At 37.4% G+C, this 19,391-nt stretch overlaps 1 protein-coding gene across 2 annotated transcripts in view; it reads right to left on the reverse strand.

Moving 5' to 3' along the window:
- Hers (Histone gene-specific Epigenetic Repressor in late S phase) overlaps positions 1-19,391 on the reverse strand; it is a 230,555-nt gene that overhangs the window by 159,516 nt on the left and 51,648 nt on the right. For both annotated transcript variants that reach the window (XM_034976730.2, XM_069503892.1), the window contains exon 4: positions 10,878-10,961. In XM_034976730.2, coding sequence (XP_034832621.1) covers positions 10,878-10,961 — 84 coding nt within the window. The remainder of the gene's footprint in view (positions 1-10,877; positions 10,962-19,391) is intronic.

Genomic DNA, 19,391 nt, shown 5'->3' on the forward strand with positions numbered 1-19,391 from the left:
GCTCATAGAAGGCATGTTTGGAGTATCGTTAGTCGTTAAGTGACCAAATCAACAATAACTCGGTCCGTGGTTGAAAAAAAGTAACCGACATGACACATGCAACGAGTTGCGAAGTTGATGTGGAAATCCATGGGCCCGCCAGACACAAGTCACACGAAGTACCCGAAGGAGGTTTTGGTGCTATAATGGGGCTCCTGCACCAGAAAGCGAAGTGTTGGTAGTATTTACTACCGACACTCCACTATCGACATCAAATGAGGCCTTGGAGAGTGAAATGAAAAGAAACAATCTGGAACTTTGATTTTCATTATATTATGTCTAGAGGTGACTTCTATCGAGTATCGACTACACTCGACGAAGACAATAATAGGGGTAAAATTTGTCTGTGCTAAAATCCTAGAAATACCGTTGGTCTTAGGATGATTGGCTATGATTTGAATAATCCTTAAAATAGAGCACTAACTCTTTATTTCACAACGGCTATCGTTCGTAACAAAAATCCGTTCTTATTTTAGTTTGAAAACCGTTAATTAAAGCATTAACGTTAATGTAGTTGTTAAATCCTCTAACAAAACACCCTTAACGTCGCTTTGCAGCGCGACTAAAAACGTTTTCAAGGATTTATTACTTACGACATTTAATGCAGCTAATTCAAGAGAGACCAGAGAGATCTCGGTTTACAAACTACCACGGAGTTCTGGTGTTTGAAATAGCTAAACAAGTTTGTAGAAATAGTTATTTATTGTGTGACCACCACGCTGTTTTTATAATAATATAGTGGCTAAGTATATAGCTTATATATAATAAAATAACTTATGGATAGACAATGTGGTAAGCCCCGAACTCGCTTTTACGTAAGGTCTTCCGTAAAAGCTTTTATATAGGAATATCGTTTTTTAAAAGGTTACCAATACCTAATTGGTTGATGTTGGTTGATGTTTTCAAATACATTTTAGGATCTTATGTTCTTTTCTTATTACTCCACGTTATGTGGTAGATTAAAAAAAATTTGGTTAATTTGGTAATTTTAAAATACCTATTCATCGAGAACTCAAATAGAGTTCTCGATGAATAGGTATTTTGAAATTATATTTTTAAAAAAATCAAAACTTTTTATTATATTTTTGTAATGTTAGAAATCCAGTGCAGTGTAGTGGGCTATAAATTCCAACTAATTACAGTCCGATCGTCTCAAAACATGCGCGTTTTGTCTAATAATTGTCTCTAGCAGTTTATGCAAACCGCCTTTTCTCGGTTAATTGGACTCCACTATTTATTTTTCCTTCCTTGTTTTCATCGCTTCACATTGAACGTGGAAATGAAAAGGTTTTCGGGAGTCTCATTATCATGTGAAGGCGCTGCTGTCCGGTTGTTTGTTTCTACGAATTTATTTAAAACAATAGTATTTTTTATAGCTAATTTTCTTTTTAAAATGATAAACTTACTGACTTATCAATGTGTATGGATTACTTTAACCGTAAGGATACCTATGATTATGTAAGTACTACGTAAACCACCGCTAAGAAAGGATTTTCAGAAATACCATCCGAGCGATCCTCGAGCGGATCAGCTAGTGGAAAATGTTCGGAAGATTTGCATTCGATGAAAATGTTTATTTATATTTACATTTGGAGAACAGATTAACAGGCACTTTGGGACTTTTAAATTGATACTCTTTTAATTTAATGCAAAATTACACTTTCATCTTCCGTATTAAAGCATATTTACAATTTACAACCGTAATAAAATTGGAGCGCAACGAAATGCGATCGCTACGGCCTGTTCTGAAGTGAATCTCATTTCTGATATCACATTTAAAACCTTTTAAAATGCGTGATATATACGGGAGAGAAGCTGCTGCTTAAACGAATATTAAATAACTTACTAATCTATAAAACGTATAGGTCTTGCCCGCAAATTCATTCACGTTTTTGAATAAGTTCAAAATAAAAAAAATCTTCTTTAAACTAAAAGCTTTTTTATCGTAAGTACGAAAAACATACGAAAAAAGATTTCTGTGTTTATCATAAAGTACCTACCTACTGGTAGCAGTATTATATTCTATCGTAATTTTAGTAGAAAATCCTCCTGTTTTCCTTCATTATTCAAGCAAGTGAAATAAAATTTGATGGCTTAAAATGCACATAACCCGAAAGTTAGTTACCGCTATTAGCTTGTATCTTACTGCCAGTATTTTTTGATTTGAATAAATAATATTGATTCAGGTCAGGGCGCAATGCAAGTGAAAAAGCTAGACTATTTTATTAACGTGATTAGATCGTGGCCAAGCACAAACGGAAAATAAAAAAGAAGTCCCTGGTAAAACAATGCAAAAATCTACCCAAGTTCTCCGTAAGAACCCTTTTAGCATGTTTACAAATAAGTAAAAGCGAGCGCTTAACGAAGCGTTAACAAAGTTCCACGGCTAAGGTTATTAAGCCAACATGGATATTAAGCCTCAAATAAGGACTATACAAATTGATACACTGCATTTAACATCACAGCAAAAGTAGCTTAAGAGTTGGAAATCATTTGATACAAAAGGGCCTGTTCAATACATAAGGAAAAACGAGTATTTTAATGGCCCAATGCACCTTGATTCATTATTTTAGTTTTGTCTGCATGTAAGTTCGTACCTATACCTAAGTATAGGCTATACCTAGTACTACTATGTATTATATAATACTAGCTGATGCTCGCGAGTTCGTACGCGTGGAATTAGGTTTTATAAATCCCATGGGAACTCTTTGTTGTACCGGGACAAACTGTAGCCCATGTCACTCTTCAGGTCTTAAACTATACCCATGCGAAAAATCACGTCGATCCATTGCTCAGTTGCGATGTCAGAAACCAATAAAAAACACACACTTTCGCATTTATAATATGGGTAGGTAGTGATTCTAAGCTGTAAGTTACAATCAAAGAACTAAGCTGGGAAATACCTGTAGGTCGATATCGTAAAACCTGCATCAATCATTATTACAATCTCAATTGTTCTGAATGGCTGAATTTGTGCGATTTTTGCCCCGACAATCGCCCCGCTGGTGCGCGATTGCGGGAGAATGACAGCTACAATGTCACGATCGCAATCACCCCTGATTGGTTGACGCTCGCTCACTATTGGCTACAATGCATTGTTCAACAAGAATTGCACAAATTCAGCCAATCACAACAATTCAGATTGTACTAATGATTGATGCAGGTTTCCCGCAATCGCGGTGCGGTGGTTTAATATGCTTCTGCGTAACGGCAACAGGTGGTTACGCAGCTACGGTTAAATTTCAATTTTACAGCTCTTACAGTTTTTTTAAATGGCTGTGAGATACAGACAGACGGATAGGTGGACTGGAAGAAACTATAAGAGCTCTTTGTTTTACTACGGAACCTTAAAAATGCGCCACTTGTGCCTAGGAGAGTTCTTGCGGTAGGCGTGTTTGATAATACGTATGAGTCTAATAAAACCTAATAGGTACTTGAACCGCTTTGCTTTTGATGGGCTACTAAATATTTTGCGCTTTAATCCATCCTGCAGTGTTACAACGTCATACATTGTCATACAATTGAGCACTTTGTCGGGGAAAGGGAAAATTCTCGTTCAGTCTTTATGGCGTCAAGAATTACATAGTTGAACATCGTACTTATGTAAATGATTCCGTGTAACGTCTCCCAATTCACCGATGTAAGCGCGTGTTAAGAAGGGTGGATTTGACCGACTTTTACAAGTTTTACAGCTGAATATCATCCCTTTATGTAAACTCATAAAACTGTATAGTTTTACTGATTGAATGACATGCAATACAACTTACAAGGCATAAAAATCATCCAATTTTCTTCGTGTAATACTCTTAAATTTATTTAAACTATATCTTGGGGTTCATCACGTCAATTTATTACCCTGTTGTGTCGTGATTGAAGGACAGACCAACAAGCAAACACACTTTCGCATTTATAATATGAGTAGGTAGTGATAGGAAAAAAATCATAGGAAATCTATTTTTTACATTTTTCAATTTGATATATTTAAAACTTATTTGCGAATCTTCAGAATTGCTGCTAGACGAAAGAGTTATAGAATGTGGAAGTAAACTCCACATCCACACGTATAGAGTCACAAGTAAAAGCAAGTGTTATTTACGTAGTGACTTAGGTCGATATATCTACTTTAAATTCATATTGCCGTCGTGTTTCCACTAGAGAAAAGTTCGCGCAAGCATTTTATAAAGCTAGGAATAACAAATCGCCATCGAAAAGCAATATGTGCGAACGTATAACAGTTGCTCTATCGTTTGAAACTGAATATGTTTTCAATTAGAATTTGAACGTTGTGTTTTCAAGTAAAAACAAGCGGAATTTTTTTCAACATGTCTGTATAATTCACGTTCCATACTAGATGATGCTCGCGACTTCTTCCACGTGTTTTTCCGGGATAAAAACGTCCTTCCCCGGGATGTAAGCTAACTCTGTACCAAGTTTCATCAAAATCGGTGAAACTGTTGGACCGTCTTTCGCATTTATAATATTAGTATGGATGTATGGATAGTATGGATTCAGTGATGGGGTGGAATTTCCGAAAATCCTGAAACACTTTTTCATTTTAGATCAAAAGTAAAATAGGGGTTAGAAATTTATGTAGTCCGCGTGGATGAAGTTGCGGGCATAAGCTCGTTCGATAAATAAAATAAGTAAAGAATTATACAGGAGTTAGGATGTATGATGTATGGTATAAACATAAGGTTTGGGGTTCTTCAAATTCTCTGAAGCTTGTTTACGCAATAATACTTTGTCCTTGGAAAAACGACGTTAACCTTAATAAGGTTTCACAATTGTGAAGGGGAATGGAACTGGAAAAACCATTTTGTGATTTGATAAACATCAGAATGATTGGTAAACAACAATGTTTCTCAAATTGATCCCATCGGAAACAAACCCGAGAAGTCTTAAAGCATTCGAATCATGACGTCAGAACTCGGAAATCAAAATATACCTAAATAAATACACATCTTATATTCTCCATCTCTAAATCTATACTTCATATCAGGGCGAAACTGACTGACTGACTTGAATTCGCTAGGTCTAGAAAATTAATATTTTGCATGTTGGTTCAGTTTTTATTCACATAAACTTTTGAAAGTGCTTTTGAATCGTCATTGAATCTACATACTAGTTTGGTACGCCTTTCTTATCGAGAAGAACCAGCAAGAAACTTGGCGGTTGCTCTTTGTAACGTAGACCCCAACTAAAAATGGATTTTGAAAAATATCTAAACCCACGCGGACGAAGTTACGGGAAAAAACTAGTAGTATAGACTGTATTAAAACCAGAATTGGAAATAATTAGGTAAGTAAGTACAGACGTTTTATATAATATTTTCAAGTACAATAGAAGTCGGTGTCTGTGTATTTTTACATTTACCTAGTCAAAAAAGTAGTTAAGCTCACCCGTGAAAAGTCTAGGCGAGTCAGCTTGTTTTCACTTTTTAGATACCTTCACAAGATTTCGTCAAAAAATTAAAAAGAGTCAAGTACCTAGGCACCTTTTTTATGTTTGCCAAAAAAAGCATTTGTGAACGTGAACTGAGGAGAGTTCTCTTAAAAGTTATCACCTAACACATTTTTAAATAGTACAAAGTACAAACAAAACGGATGTTATCAAAACGCCAACCACACACGGCGATAAAGTTAAATTGTGGTGAATTTAGTTAGTTTTATTTGATACCGGAGTATTTATTTGCGAACGCTTCCCGCCCCGCGTCCGTGAGAAAATAGCATAAACCGTGTTATCCCCGACAAATACCTAATATTTTCACCGAAAAAACATGCGAATAGAGACCGCTTATATTGGCACTTGTAAATCTGCTTTGCATCATGAATTTGCTAGCACATATTGGGTATTGTGCTTTCTAAAATACTACGTATTTATACGGTTATTTTGGCACTTGTAAATCTGCTTTGCATCATGAATTTGCTAGCATATATTGGGGATTTTGTTTTCGAAAATGCTACGTATTTTCGAGAAAAATTCTAAAGCTAAGGTCGAGATGGCAATCGGGGTATGAGGTGGGGAGACGCCCCGCACACCCGCACGCCACTATCCCTGTGGCAATAGAAATAGAAATAGAAATAGAAATAGAAATAGTGTTTATTTGCTAGAATGTGGTACAATTTGGTCTTAAATCTATTTTGTTCTAACACATTCAACCAATAACTTAGTGTGCAAATTGTTCTATTACATTAAAAACGCATGTCGATGTCAATAATAATTAAAAAATAAATAAATTAGTTATCATAAAATATAAATAATTATCCTACAACAGCAACAAAACAGTTAAGGTCAAATCTACATTAATGGGACATATAATCATTTACACTATAGAAACATTTTTCCATAAGCCAGTCCTTAAGTTTGACCTTAAAAATTTGTAGCGGCATGGCTTGTATTGACTGCGGTAGCTTATTAAATACCATAATGGCCTTATAAAAGGCATTTCTTTTGAATATATCCATGTTGCATCTCGGTACGTACAATTTATTAGGATACCTTTTACTTCTATTCATTTCGCTGTTACGCTTAAAATACTGAGGGTACTTTTTGACGAAAATGCATATTTCTTTAATAAACATGCTCGGTAGCGGCAAAACCTTTAAGTCTTTAAACAACGGTCTGCAACTTACCAGAGGACCAACACCTAAAATAGCCCGAATGCACTTCTTTTGAGCCCTGAATGCTCTTTCAATGTCTACTGAATTACCCCAGACGGGCAGTCCATATGAAAGAACTGACGCTACGTAACCATGGTAAGCAGTCACCGCGGCTTCTTTCGATACTATCATACGGAGTCTCCTTAGGGCGTACACAAATTTGTTTAGCTTTTGACACACAGCCTCAATGTGTTGTTTCCAACTACAGTGCTTGTCGTACATGTGGCTGCGCGAGTGTGCGGGGCGTCCCCACACCCATTGCCATCTCGACCTATCGCAGACTATACCTACATACTTAATTATAGCAAACAACCACAACCACAAGTGTGAAGCCCATCTGACACCAAACAGAATACGAAAGTGGACACAAAAAGAAACCGCGGAACGTTGAAAACGATATTTAAAATTTAAAAGACAACTTTTTAAATGTCCAAGTTGGCTGTGAAGTGATTTATTCAAAGAGATCGGCAAAAGAATTAATTACTTAACTGAGTGGAAGTTGTGAAACTTACGGACTACCATAGCTAAAGAGATATCACGGAGAATGCGAGCTTGACTGAACTCTGCCTGTAATTTGAAGCTAGGAAACAGGTATTGCTAGATGATGCCCGTACCTTCATCCACGTGGATTTAGGTTTTCAAAAATCCCGTGGGAACTCCTTGATTTTCTGGGTTTAAAGTAGCCTAAATACGCAGTGCCTATAAGTAGAATACGGAATGAAAACTATCTCTGTACCGAATTTTATCAAACGTGAAAGGTAACAGACAGGCAGACAGACAAACAAACAGACAGATGTGTCTGTTTCAGCTGCAAAAATGCAGACTCTTACTAAAACACAAAGCGTTACACAGATGAAAGGTGAAGGTAATCGAAAGAACTTCTAATGCTGGACTGTAGCAGCTGAAGTGCTAACTAATTAGCAGCTGAAGCTTTCGAAACGATGGCTGCAATCTCACCTGGTGGTAAGTGATGATACAGTCTAAGATGGTAGCGGGCTAACCTAGAAGGGGTATGGCAGTTTTATTAAACCCATACTCCTTTGATTTCTACAGGCATCGGACCGGCACACTAAATCACTTGGCGGTACGGCTTTACCAGTAGGGTGGTAACTAGCCACGGCCATAGCTTCCCACCAGACCAGACTAGAGGAAAAGGATAACTGCGCTAGGGAAGTCGTCATAATCAAGGCGCTTTGACCGGCTCGAGCGCCCTTAGTCTTTACCTTGAGTAAATTACCTATACCTATTCTATAAGAAGGCTTAGATGCAACGAAATTCTCTACGGCTTCTTCTGAGCAGGAAGTTCCGAATCTAAGCATTTCAAAGCTGCCGTATAGAGAAACTTGAGTAAGTATATTATTCTTAGACGCTATGGCTACTAGAAAAGCTAAGGCTAATTTACATTGATAGGGATCCAAGCGAATTTACAAAATATTACATGGCATATTGACTTTTATCTCCACCACCTAAAACACAAATTTCTTGCCCAAATGAAAAATTTGGGGAAATGCCCGCAAATTCACGCGAATTTTCTTTTTCAGTAAAAATTGGTGTTTTACACTGTGGAGATATAAGTCAATATGCCATGCAATATTTTAGAAATTCGCTTGGATTCCCTATCAATGTAAATTGAGCCTAATGCCCAGTCCTAAGTCAGTAATACCCAATATAAGGGTTGATTTATGCCAACACGTGGCGGGCGCGGGCCAAGCCACGTACGAGGCGCGGACGAGGTACGGATTCAAAACAACCTAGAAGGGGTATGGCAGTTTTATTAAACCCATACTCCTTTGATTTCTACAGGCATCGGACCGGCACACTAAATCACTTGGCGGTACGGCTTTACCAGTAGGGTGGTAACTAGCCACGGCCATAGCTTCCCACCAGACCAGACTAGAGGAAAAGGATAACTGCGCTAGGGAAGTCGTCATAATCAAGGCGCTTTGACCGGCTCGAGCGCCCTTAGTCTTTACCTTGAGTAAATTACCTATACCTATTCTATAAGAAGGCTTAGATGCAACGAAATTCTCTACGGCTTCTTCTGAGCAGGAAGTTCCGAATCTAAGCATTTCAAAGCTGCCGTATAGAGAAACTTGAGTAAGTATATTATTCTTAGACGCTATGGCTACTAGAAAAGCTAAGGCTAATTTACATTGATAGGGATCCAAGCGAATTTACAAAATATTACATGGCATATTGACTTTTATCTCCACCACCTAAAACACAAATTTCTTGCCCAAATGAAAAATTTGGGGAAATGCCCGCAAATTCACGCGAATTTTCTTTTTCAGTAAAAATTGGTGTTTTACACTGTGGAGATATAAGTCAATATGCCATGCAATATTTTAGAAATTCGCTTGGATTCCCTATCAATGTAAATTGAGCCTAATGCCCAGTCCTAAGTCAGTAATACCCAATATAAGGGTTGATTTATGCCAACACGTGGCGGGCGCGGGCCAAGCCACGTACGAGGCGCGGACGAGGTACGGATTCAAAACAACACGAACATTTTATGTGTGGCGTCCGTGCACGGACATGGCTCGGTGAATCATAAACTGCTTCACATGTTCGTGATGTTTTGAATCCGTGCCTTGTCCGCACCTCATACGTGGCACGGCTCGTGCCCGCCACGTGTTGACATACATCATCATAAATTGAAGAATTTAGCGGCAAGCGACTGCTTACAGATTAAGAAAATATGAAGACACCGGATTGTTTACGAAAGTGGAATTGAATGAAAGAACGAATAAAGTCAACAAGATTGTGTTAGTCCCTTGTTCTTCTAAAAATAACAATCCAACAATAGGCAGTTTCATGAATATTTCAAACTCCGCCTTTGTTTTTGAATTGATTTGTGAAAGAGAATTATTAACAATTTCTTCTCAAAAGGAGGTCAACCAACTTCTTGATGATGTTTTTACTATGAAATTGTTTTGGCAGTGACTGAATTTGTACTTCTGAAATTATATTTCAGAATTTTATGTACCTACTGAATTCTGAATACTTAATAGTTTAGGTTGTGTGAACACTGAGGTTAATTTCTGTTGCACATAATCTCTAAAATTAAGTGACAGGTCCAAATATATTGTTATCTATTTCACAATGCTCTGTGCAGAAAAGAACAGCACTAGATTTAGACCTGTCGTTTTAGTTTAAAGATTGTGTAACAAAATCTAGTAGGCATTAACCTTTTCTGCAGAAAGCATTATGAAAGGCATTTAAATATGGTGTACTTAAAAAACAATTAATTATTACTTCCAGTCACTTTATAGCATCCATAAACTAAGCTAAACAAGCTACGACAGCTATTATGAAATGCTCTAAATGTGCCTTTGTTCGGAGGCCCGAGCCTCCACTGGTCGTCTCTATGGAAACCTAAGCTGCTGAAACCAACCGAAGGCTCAAAAGGGCTAGAACCCAGAGCCGTAAAACCAGTAAAAAAAAATGAAACCAACCGTATCAGATGCTAAAAAAAAGTCGGAAAAGTGATACTAGCTAACAAGCTAATGAACGCCCAGCTCAATATCCAGGGCTCAATGTCAAAGCCAGCGTAATAGATTGTAATAACGAGCGAACATTGTGTCATTCGGTTAATGAAATTGGTCTACATTTAATTTCATTGTAACTGAACCAAAAGCCAGCCTCATAATGAAGCTTTTGTTAGTAGATTGTCACTTCTGTACACAATGTCCAACGCAGTAGACAATATATTGCGCTTTCAATTAACATTAATTAATACAGTGGTAAAAATTTGTTTGCAAATACATATAGTATTAGCGGTAACCTTTGATATAGGTACCTACAGAAAATGTTGTAATATAACTTATAGTTTACTTATAACCTATGTATGTGTCAGGTCCACGTGAAATAGCAGGAGAAGCGTACTGATTTTTTTCGAGCTTTTTTCTTTTTCTTTACGTAAATGTACAACGTGAATCGCCCTAGCCTAGAACAAGTCTTATTCACTTTTAATTTGAAAATACCAATAATACGCGACAGGTCGATATGGCGATCGGGGAGGAAATGCCTCGCACACCCGCACAGCCCCCGCGTTAACCCAGTGCGGGCGAGCGCGGGTGACATACGGGTGTGCTTGGCGTTCCCTCGCCTCATACCCTGACTGCCATCTCGACCTGTCGCGGACTATAGATACTTATCTCTGTTCTGCTTAAAACTGACCTGGATCATGATGAGCTGCTGGCGACGGCGCGGAGAATGCACTCGAGCAACCGGCTCGCCGAGCTAATCCTCCCAGTTCCGGCACTAAGAAAAAAATTAAACATCAATTACACACAAGTAATATAATCCTAAATAGACATATTGCAGTGATTACTGAGGAGAGGACAGTGTCACTATGCTACAGATAACGGTCAGAAAAAAGTTTGACAACTTATACTTATTAGGTAAGTATACCTACAGCTGGATGGAGGAAATTTGTATCCCGTAAAAATCCATGGTTCTCATGGGATTTTTTAAACACACCCCACGCGAACGAAGTCACGGGCATCACTTAGTGAAATATAAAGCCGAATATATAACAATTCAAATTAATTATTATAATTTTCGTCAATATCCTATTAGTGGAAATGTCCACTTTTACTGTCTAGTTATAGGTACATAACGTTTGGTTTTGAATTAGCAAGACTATTTCGGCTCCTAGTAGTACCTCCTTAGAAAATAACAGCATTAATTATGAAGGGCGATCACTAACATCTGATAAATAATCATACGTAAGTATTAATAGGTAGGTTATAATAGGTAACTGTAAAAACCCAAGGGCCGAAATTTCGTTCTCTAAGTTGATTTGAATCGGAATTACCTGGGAACTATTATCTCAAAAAAACTACATAAGTATGTGATTAAAAAAACAAAGCTTCTGACGAATTGAGAACCCCTTTTTTGAAGTCGGTTAGTTAATATGGGTCACGACCCTCAGTGAGGAATGAGTACGACGCACAGGGAAAGAAAGATGATTCAAATTAGCAAGTCGATATCTTTCGATTTACGCTGTTAATATATTACGTTTTAATTTTTAAAAAAACCATTAAATTGTTCATTGCTAACAGAAATTTTCCAGAAGCGTAGGTATTTCGCTGGAAGGCTTATTAAATTATTCTGAAGAGTCAGTTACATGGTGTTCAAGGAAACTCCTTTTCATTTGCATTTTGCATAGCGTTTTACAAGCTTGGTACACACAGACGCTAATTTTTCTCTTCAATTTTCCAGCGAATGGAAAATTGCTAAATTATTTCACTTAACAAACGTTATTAGTTTATGTAGAGTTACATTAATATGTTATACAATGTACCAAAAGCTAATTCGCTATAATATAATATAATATAATATCCGCTCACGATTATGTTTGTCACGATTGTCACCTGGCAAGCGTATTGCTTGCACGGAATTTTTCAAAACGCGGGCACCAGCTAGTTATGAAATATTTAATTAAATTGGTTCACTTAATTCAGAGTTACAAACAAACAAACAATTAATCTTTCCTCTTTATTAGTATAGATTTTTTAACCCGATGCGGGCGAACGCGGGCGACGTGCGGGTATGCAGGTACCCGATACCCCGATTGCCATCTCGTACTGTCGCGTAGGTACTTATATTAATGAAATAAATTTTTTATGTAAAACGCTCGTGATGCAGATGACAATGATCATAGAAATGCATTTTGTAACTAATTCTACGTAACAATTTACTAAACAGCAATAAACTTTCCTGTGAAACGCATGCCGAGCTTTGAAACTCGACAGAGAGCTTTTCCATCCTTTTTCAAATAAACTGTTTATTGCGAACGATGCACATAGTTAGACGGGGCTTAGAGAGTTGTTAGAATCATCAGCTATTAGAAGCTTTGAGTGAGAGTAGGGTTTAGTTAGATACTAGTTTAATACGGGGAACGTGCTTGATGAGTAGGTACCCATATTATAAATGCGAAAGTGTGTTTGTTTGTCTGTTTATTGGTTTATTGGTTTGTCCTTCAATCATGTCGCAACGGAGCAACGGATCGACGTGATTTATTACATGGGTATATATTTTAAGATGAATGAACTGATATATTTTTATGAATTGATATTGTTTCGAATACGATGAATTTATGATCAAAAATGATGTAAAAATAAATAAATTATTGTAATAGGAGATATAATTGGAATTAACGTATTAGACAATAAAGGCTTTTTTATTTATTTATTTATTTTTATTTATTTATTTTTTATATATTTAAAGACCTGGAGAGTGACATAGGATTAAATTTATCCCGGGAAATTTTTAAAAACCTAAATCCACGCGTACGAAGTCGCGGGAATCGGCTAGTAATAACATAAGGCGCCGTCCTATTGTCATCGCTCGTGCGATGATGCGTGCGTCCGACGAAAATGATCGCGCGTCCCGTGCGTTCAAACAAACTGTGTTCTACTGAATGTCCTATTGAAGATCGCGCGATCATGCGATGCGTTCATATTGTATTTCATTGCACGATGAATTCGCATCGCATCATCGCACGAGCGATGACAATAGGACGGCACCTAAGAAATAGAGTTATTAAGAGCTTTTAAGATCTGGTTAGGACTACTAAGTGTTCTATGGTGTCTGTAGCGATAATAGACAGATGGACAGGACGAAATTATATCTAAGGGTTCCTTGTTTTACAGAACCCCAAAACACACACACACATACGTACGATGAAAATTCATTCCTCATAATAATAATCATAATCATAATCATTTATTTATTTTGCTCAGATATGGTAGGTACATGTATATTATTTACATGGGGTCTTAAAAGTTAGGTAATCAGTTACATATCCTGCCAAACATGGCGTGCAAAATTATTTCTAAATTATCTAATTTCATTAATATTGCAATGTCATCGTGTACTCATACTCATCATGTAAATGTTTTTAATAATTCAAATGTCTATTTCTATTCATGCATTATTTAAAATTTGTCATTAAAAAAGTCATTAACATTATAATAAGTTTTATTTAGTAGAAAATTAAATAAATAACTTCTAAAAGATCTGAGGTTCATTCCATAGCTGTGCGACGGTAAATGGTTATAAATACGTATTGCCGTACAGTACACATTCTTGGTATATAAAGCCAATCTTTGAGCTGGTAAACAAATTTTATTTTTATGTCTGCTCGTAGGTTTTATATCTGTCTTCAGTTTAAAATATTGGGGATATTTACGAACAAAGATGCAAATTTCATAAATATATAAACAAGGGAGTGGCAATACTTTAAGTTTTTTGAATAGAGGCTTACAACTGTCAGTAAAATCAGCATTACAAATAGACCTGATACAACACTTTTGCGCTTTAAAAGCTTCTTGTACATTGGTGGAATTTCCCCAGAGTATTATTCCATATCTTAACAAAGATGAGGCATATCCGTGATAGGCTAACAGTGATGCTTCCACCGAAACTATTTGTCGAATACGACGCAAAGCATAGACATATTTATGTAATTTTGTGCATAAATTCTGAATATGTGCCTTCCAATTACAATACTTGTCCATAGTAATTCCCAAAAAAACGATGTTATCTACTTCTTCAATTCTCACATCATTAAATTTTATATCAAGGTTTTGTGGTTTAGTTTTATACGTTTGAAATTGCATTATATTAGTCTTAGATATATTTACTTTTAGATTATTTCTATTAAGCCAGCCTACCACATCCATCAGTGCACTTTGTACTTCACTCTTTCTATTTTGACGTTGTTTAGATTTAATTAATAGGGTAGTATCGTCTGCGAAAAGAATGCATTCGTGTTTTATAGCGTCAGGGAGATCGTTTATATAAAGAAGGAAAAGTAATGGCCCTAGTACACTACCCTGCGGTACTCCTAATATATTTACTATACTATAATATCCTATTACTATAATGAATAATGACGGAACCACTCATCGAACACATGAAGTCGGATTAAACTTCCATGCAAGGTGTTAACGATTACCACCAGATGTTTGTTATAATAATTATCATTACGACTGGGACCGAGGGCTTACCCTCTATAAGGGTGTAAGCAGCGATATTAATATTCTACTAGATGCGGCACTTCACAGTGTTACAGATAAACTCAAATTAAACCAATTAATTTACATTTATTTAACTTCACACATATTTTACAAGTATCGCCATAAATCAAACGTCACCAGAGAGTCCATAGAGCCGCCCAAAGCATCGGCTCCTAGAAAAACGTCAGAGAACTTTAGGCCGTGTATAGACTATCACAAATTCCATCCAACAACAGTACAGTACGCGGTAGAAAATAATGTACATCGACCTTTAGTAGGAGATAGTGGATTTGTAGAGCATTGTCTCTAATATCGTCGTACGATGTACATTATTTTCTGCCGCGTACTGTAACTAATAACCTGTTCCAACGAACATCGTTGTCCGCGCTCCTGTCAATCCTAATGTGCTTTAGGCTGGATGTAGCGGAACATTGCTGCCTAGCTCGGAATGTAATCTCATATAAGCTTATAGAGATTGTATGGGGACCAGTAGTGCCGCGACAGCACTGTTGCGGCAGCACTGCTGCGTACAGCGTGGTTCGGAATCATACCTTTAAATTTCAGTTAAAAAGGGACAGATTTATGCCAGCTACATAACGCTGTCTTGTTTTAACAGCGTATTAAGTCTATGCAAAGTCAAAGCGCGCTCTATAGCTCAGCAAGACACGGTCCGTTTCTACGAACGTAGGTAAGTTAGAACAGACCAAGACCCAAGTGAATAATAAATTAGACTTATAGCGCCAGTTTAATTTTTACAAACGGACAGCGTCTAAAGCAGATTGCGATTGACAGGAGTGCGGACTCCGATGTTCGTTGTAAAAAGTTGCTACTATGAAGCGCCCTATCTAGTGGAACATTTATATCGCTGAGTTCAAGGGGTGAAAATGACGGTATGTGTTTTTGTTGCCGTCCGTCCTGCTTCTTAATTAAGGGAGTTTTGTTTTAATTGAAGTGTACTATGATAGTTTTTGTAATGAATGAGCGTATACCGTGAAATAGATATTAATTTCCGGAACGTGGGTTATAACGAATTTTGGCAAACTTTGGAGACTAAAGGCGTAGTCCTAATACAACGCGATCACGCGATCATCGCAAGTTCGCGCGAACTTTACTCGTACGAACTCGAATAGGTGTACTAATTATTGGCTTCGCGATGATCGCGTATTCTCGTTCCATGTGACGCAACGATGGTCGCTTCGCTAACTCGCGCAATGATATACTTATATAACGCGTAATCGCGTTGTATTAGGACAACGCCTTATAGAAAGTTCTTGTGTTATTTCGATTGTGTTCTTGTGTTATTGCGATCTCACTCAAATAAACCTACAAAAGTAAGTAACTTATTTCATGAAGGTTTATTAAAATTTCTATAGTGCGTGACAGTTTGAGATGGCAATCGGGGTGGGGACGCACACGTACAGCCCCCGCACTAACCCGGTGCGGGATAGCGCGGGTGACGTCATCTCGACCTATTGCGTACTCATTATAAGCTACACCCTCAATATTTAGCAACTAGCATCGCTACGAAACTTGTATAGCACTTTTCTCCCAGGACTCGGCTGGCGCCTCGTCCTTTCAAAATAACTTGAGAAGTTGTCGGCTTCGCCTCGGCCTTCCAATAATACTCGGCCAGTGATCGCTTTATTTCAGGCCTGGACTTTAATGTACTATTACAAATAAAAATGATATCTTGAACAAAGCTTAGAGAATAATACGAGTACATAATTTTGATCAAACACACGGCTTTAAGCCAATTTCCAATGTAAACACGGACGTGATACTGATACCAAAGCTGAGCAAAACAAATCAAAATAATAACAGTTACACATACTTCAGTCATACATTCATCCCTAAACTCTTAACACACTGGGACGCCATGGCGACGTCGCTGGCTACGTAACCCCACCTCTGGCTATCTAAGGTAGCCAAATGAGGTTGCCAAATCAGTAGCACAACAACACAACAATAGCAAACACAAACACGCGGGCGTCCGTCCTGACGATCAGTTGGCCACTGAGTGAAGGACCCGTAAATTAGGTACTTGTACACAAAATAATGGCGACTTGGCTACGCGTCGCCAGGTCGCCAGGGTTGACTACGAGTTTCCAGTATCCAGGGCCCGGTCGGTCGTGGCTACGCTTCCAAACTGGCAACGTCAATAAAGTCATTAACGTCAACAACGTCGCTGTAGCCAAGTTAACTGTCATACATTTCAATTGCGAATTTGGATACGCAGCCAGCGACGTCGCCATAGCATCCCAGTGTGTTAGCGTTCTAAGGCGGAAACAAAACAAAACCCAGAGTCGCTTAGCGTTCGGCTTTCATGATTAACTCAGCAACTTCACTCTTCGCGTTTTCATTTTCCTAGTATTTTGTTGCTTTGTGCTTGTTTGAGCTGGAAAACGTTGGAATGGTTTTTCTCGGCGAGATAACAAATAGGCCACGTTGCTTAGATTCTAAAGGCGGATATAGACATTAGACAAAGGCAAACAGATTTCAGAGTTAGTGACATATTTTTGCATTTATATTAACTTCTGAGAAAAATATTATTATTTAATTTTAAATACCTAGTTTATGTTTGTGTGATTGAAAGGCCCAAGATTCGGACATCAATAATTGTGTAAAATGTATGCACACGCGCTATGTGAATACGCACTAAAAAACAAGACAAGTGCGAGTCAGACTCGCACACCGAAAGTTCCGTACTACCGTCGTATTTTTTAGACATTTTGCACGATAAATCAAAAACTATTATGCATAAAAATAATTAAAATCTGTTTTAGAATGTACAGGTAAAGAAAAAGAAGCCCTTTTATAACCCTTGTTGGTATTTTAATCTTACTTTGAAAGTTGAAAATCTTTTGAAAATACTAATTATTTGTTCATGGTGATGTAACCACAAATTGGCGGTTTTCGAATTATACCCTTACGTGGGCTATAAGATCTACCTACTTGCCAAATTTCATGATTCTAGATCAACGAAGAGTACCCTATATAGGTTTCTTGACAGACAGACAGACAACAAAGTGATCCTATAAGGGTTCCTTTTTCTTTTGAGGTACGGAACCCTAAAAAGTGTGCTAGTATGTAAGCATAATGTTCTTTTTTGGGGCACTTTGATGCACGATTGTACATCTTGCTCTTTTATACTCGTATCATGGCAAAGAAAAGCTTTGTATCAGTCCGCTTCAATAGTGCTGATTTGAAGTTTAGGTTGACGGCGGCTACGTGGCTACGGGAGATAAGTGGCTCTTTAATATCACGAGTATAGGCAGCTTGGCGCCTTGCCACTACCAGCCGGTTCTACGTGCAGCTAATAAGTGAATTGCGGTATATTACAGACATCTTAGGATGTTTAGGCTGAGATCTGTAGAGAGCGTACTTTGCTTAGACTTAAGTCACGGTTATCTAAAACGGGACAGATTTACGTGTCCAACAAAGTCTGTATTATTTTAAGTCTGAGCAAAGTGAGTATAAACTTTAACTAATTGGTCTCGGTAATTTATTTTCATAGGTAATAAAAAATATTCTAAGACTCTTTTTGGATTGCGCACAATAAATATAATAATAGTTAGTACGATGAAAATACAGATGATAAAATTAAAAATTGCCTGATATTGCAGAAGTTACCCTCTACTGTAATTTAAGCGCAGCATACTAGAAGGATAAATATTTAGAGTCGAAGCACACGCGATAGTTTTGTTATACGCAATCCGCAATCGATTAAGCAATTGCTCCAATGCTGGAACGCGTTTTGGCGTTGTTGTGTTGATGTCAGAGTGAACTATGACCGTGCTATATCGCTGCGTCTGCCGTTCAAATGTATAGCAAGTGACGAATCAAATGTATAGGTATAGAGTTAACAGTCCAATCGTAGCAGCTATCTTTCAGAAAAGCGATCAAATCGCCTATCACCGTTGCTAAAAGTATCACGTGTGTTTTGGCCCTTTATCATAAATTATTACACATGAACATAATATGTAGTCGATAAAAAAATCGATGCAGTGGTTGCAGATATAAAAAGGCGTGAAACGAAGGGCTATAAAAGTAAGTACCCATTGACGCGTCTTGGCAGCAAGTGTCAGGACGTTATGCGGTGAATTAGAGGAAAACATGAGAGAATAATGCTGATAGGTGTTGTGATGTTCTCGAGAACTGTCTCCCGGGACCAAAGATTCTGCATTGACATCTGTACGCCTGGCATCGTGCCAACCATTATCTGTATAGGTTTACCGCATCACTAAAATTTTTATCCGCAAAAACGTCATATAATTTACCAATTCAATTAACAACACCAGCAATTTGGCTCACCCAAATATTCAAAACAACTATATTGCAATGGAGAGAATAAATTGTGAATTGGATAGAACGTTATATTATTATTTCTTTTTAATACTTGCTTTGTAACTACAACAAATTAACATAAACACTTTTAAGTAAAGCAATTTTTTATACTCGATATCAATTCCTAAATCGAATTTGCTTAATTTGTTACCAGAATCAGAATTGAGGACTTGGAACCCAAAGTTCAAGAAAAGTATATACTTGGTAAGACTGGTCTTTTAGGAGGAACATTTAGGTGGCCAGTACTTCTGCAGCATAAAAATTAAAGTTCACGTAATATCATTTATCACAGGAACGAAGTTCGTGTTTGAAGTTCCATATG

Source organism: Maniola hyperantus, chromosome 16 (genome assembly GCF_902806685.2).
Source record: "Maniola hyperantus chromosome 16, iAphHyp1.2, whole genome shotgun sequence".
Classification (NCBI taxonomy): Eukaryota; Metazoa; Arthropoda; class Insecta; order Lepidoptera; family Nymphalidae; genus Maniola; species Maniola hyperantus.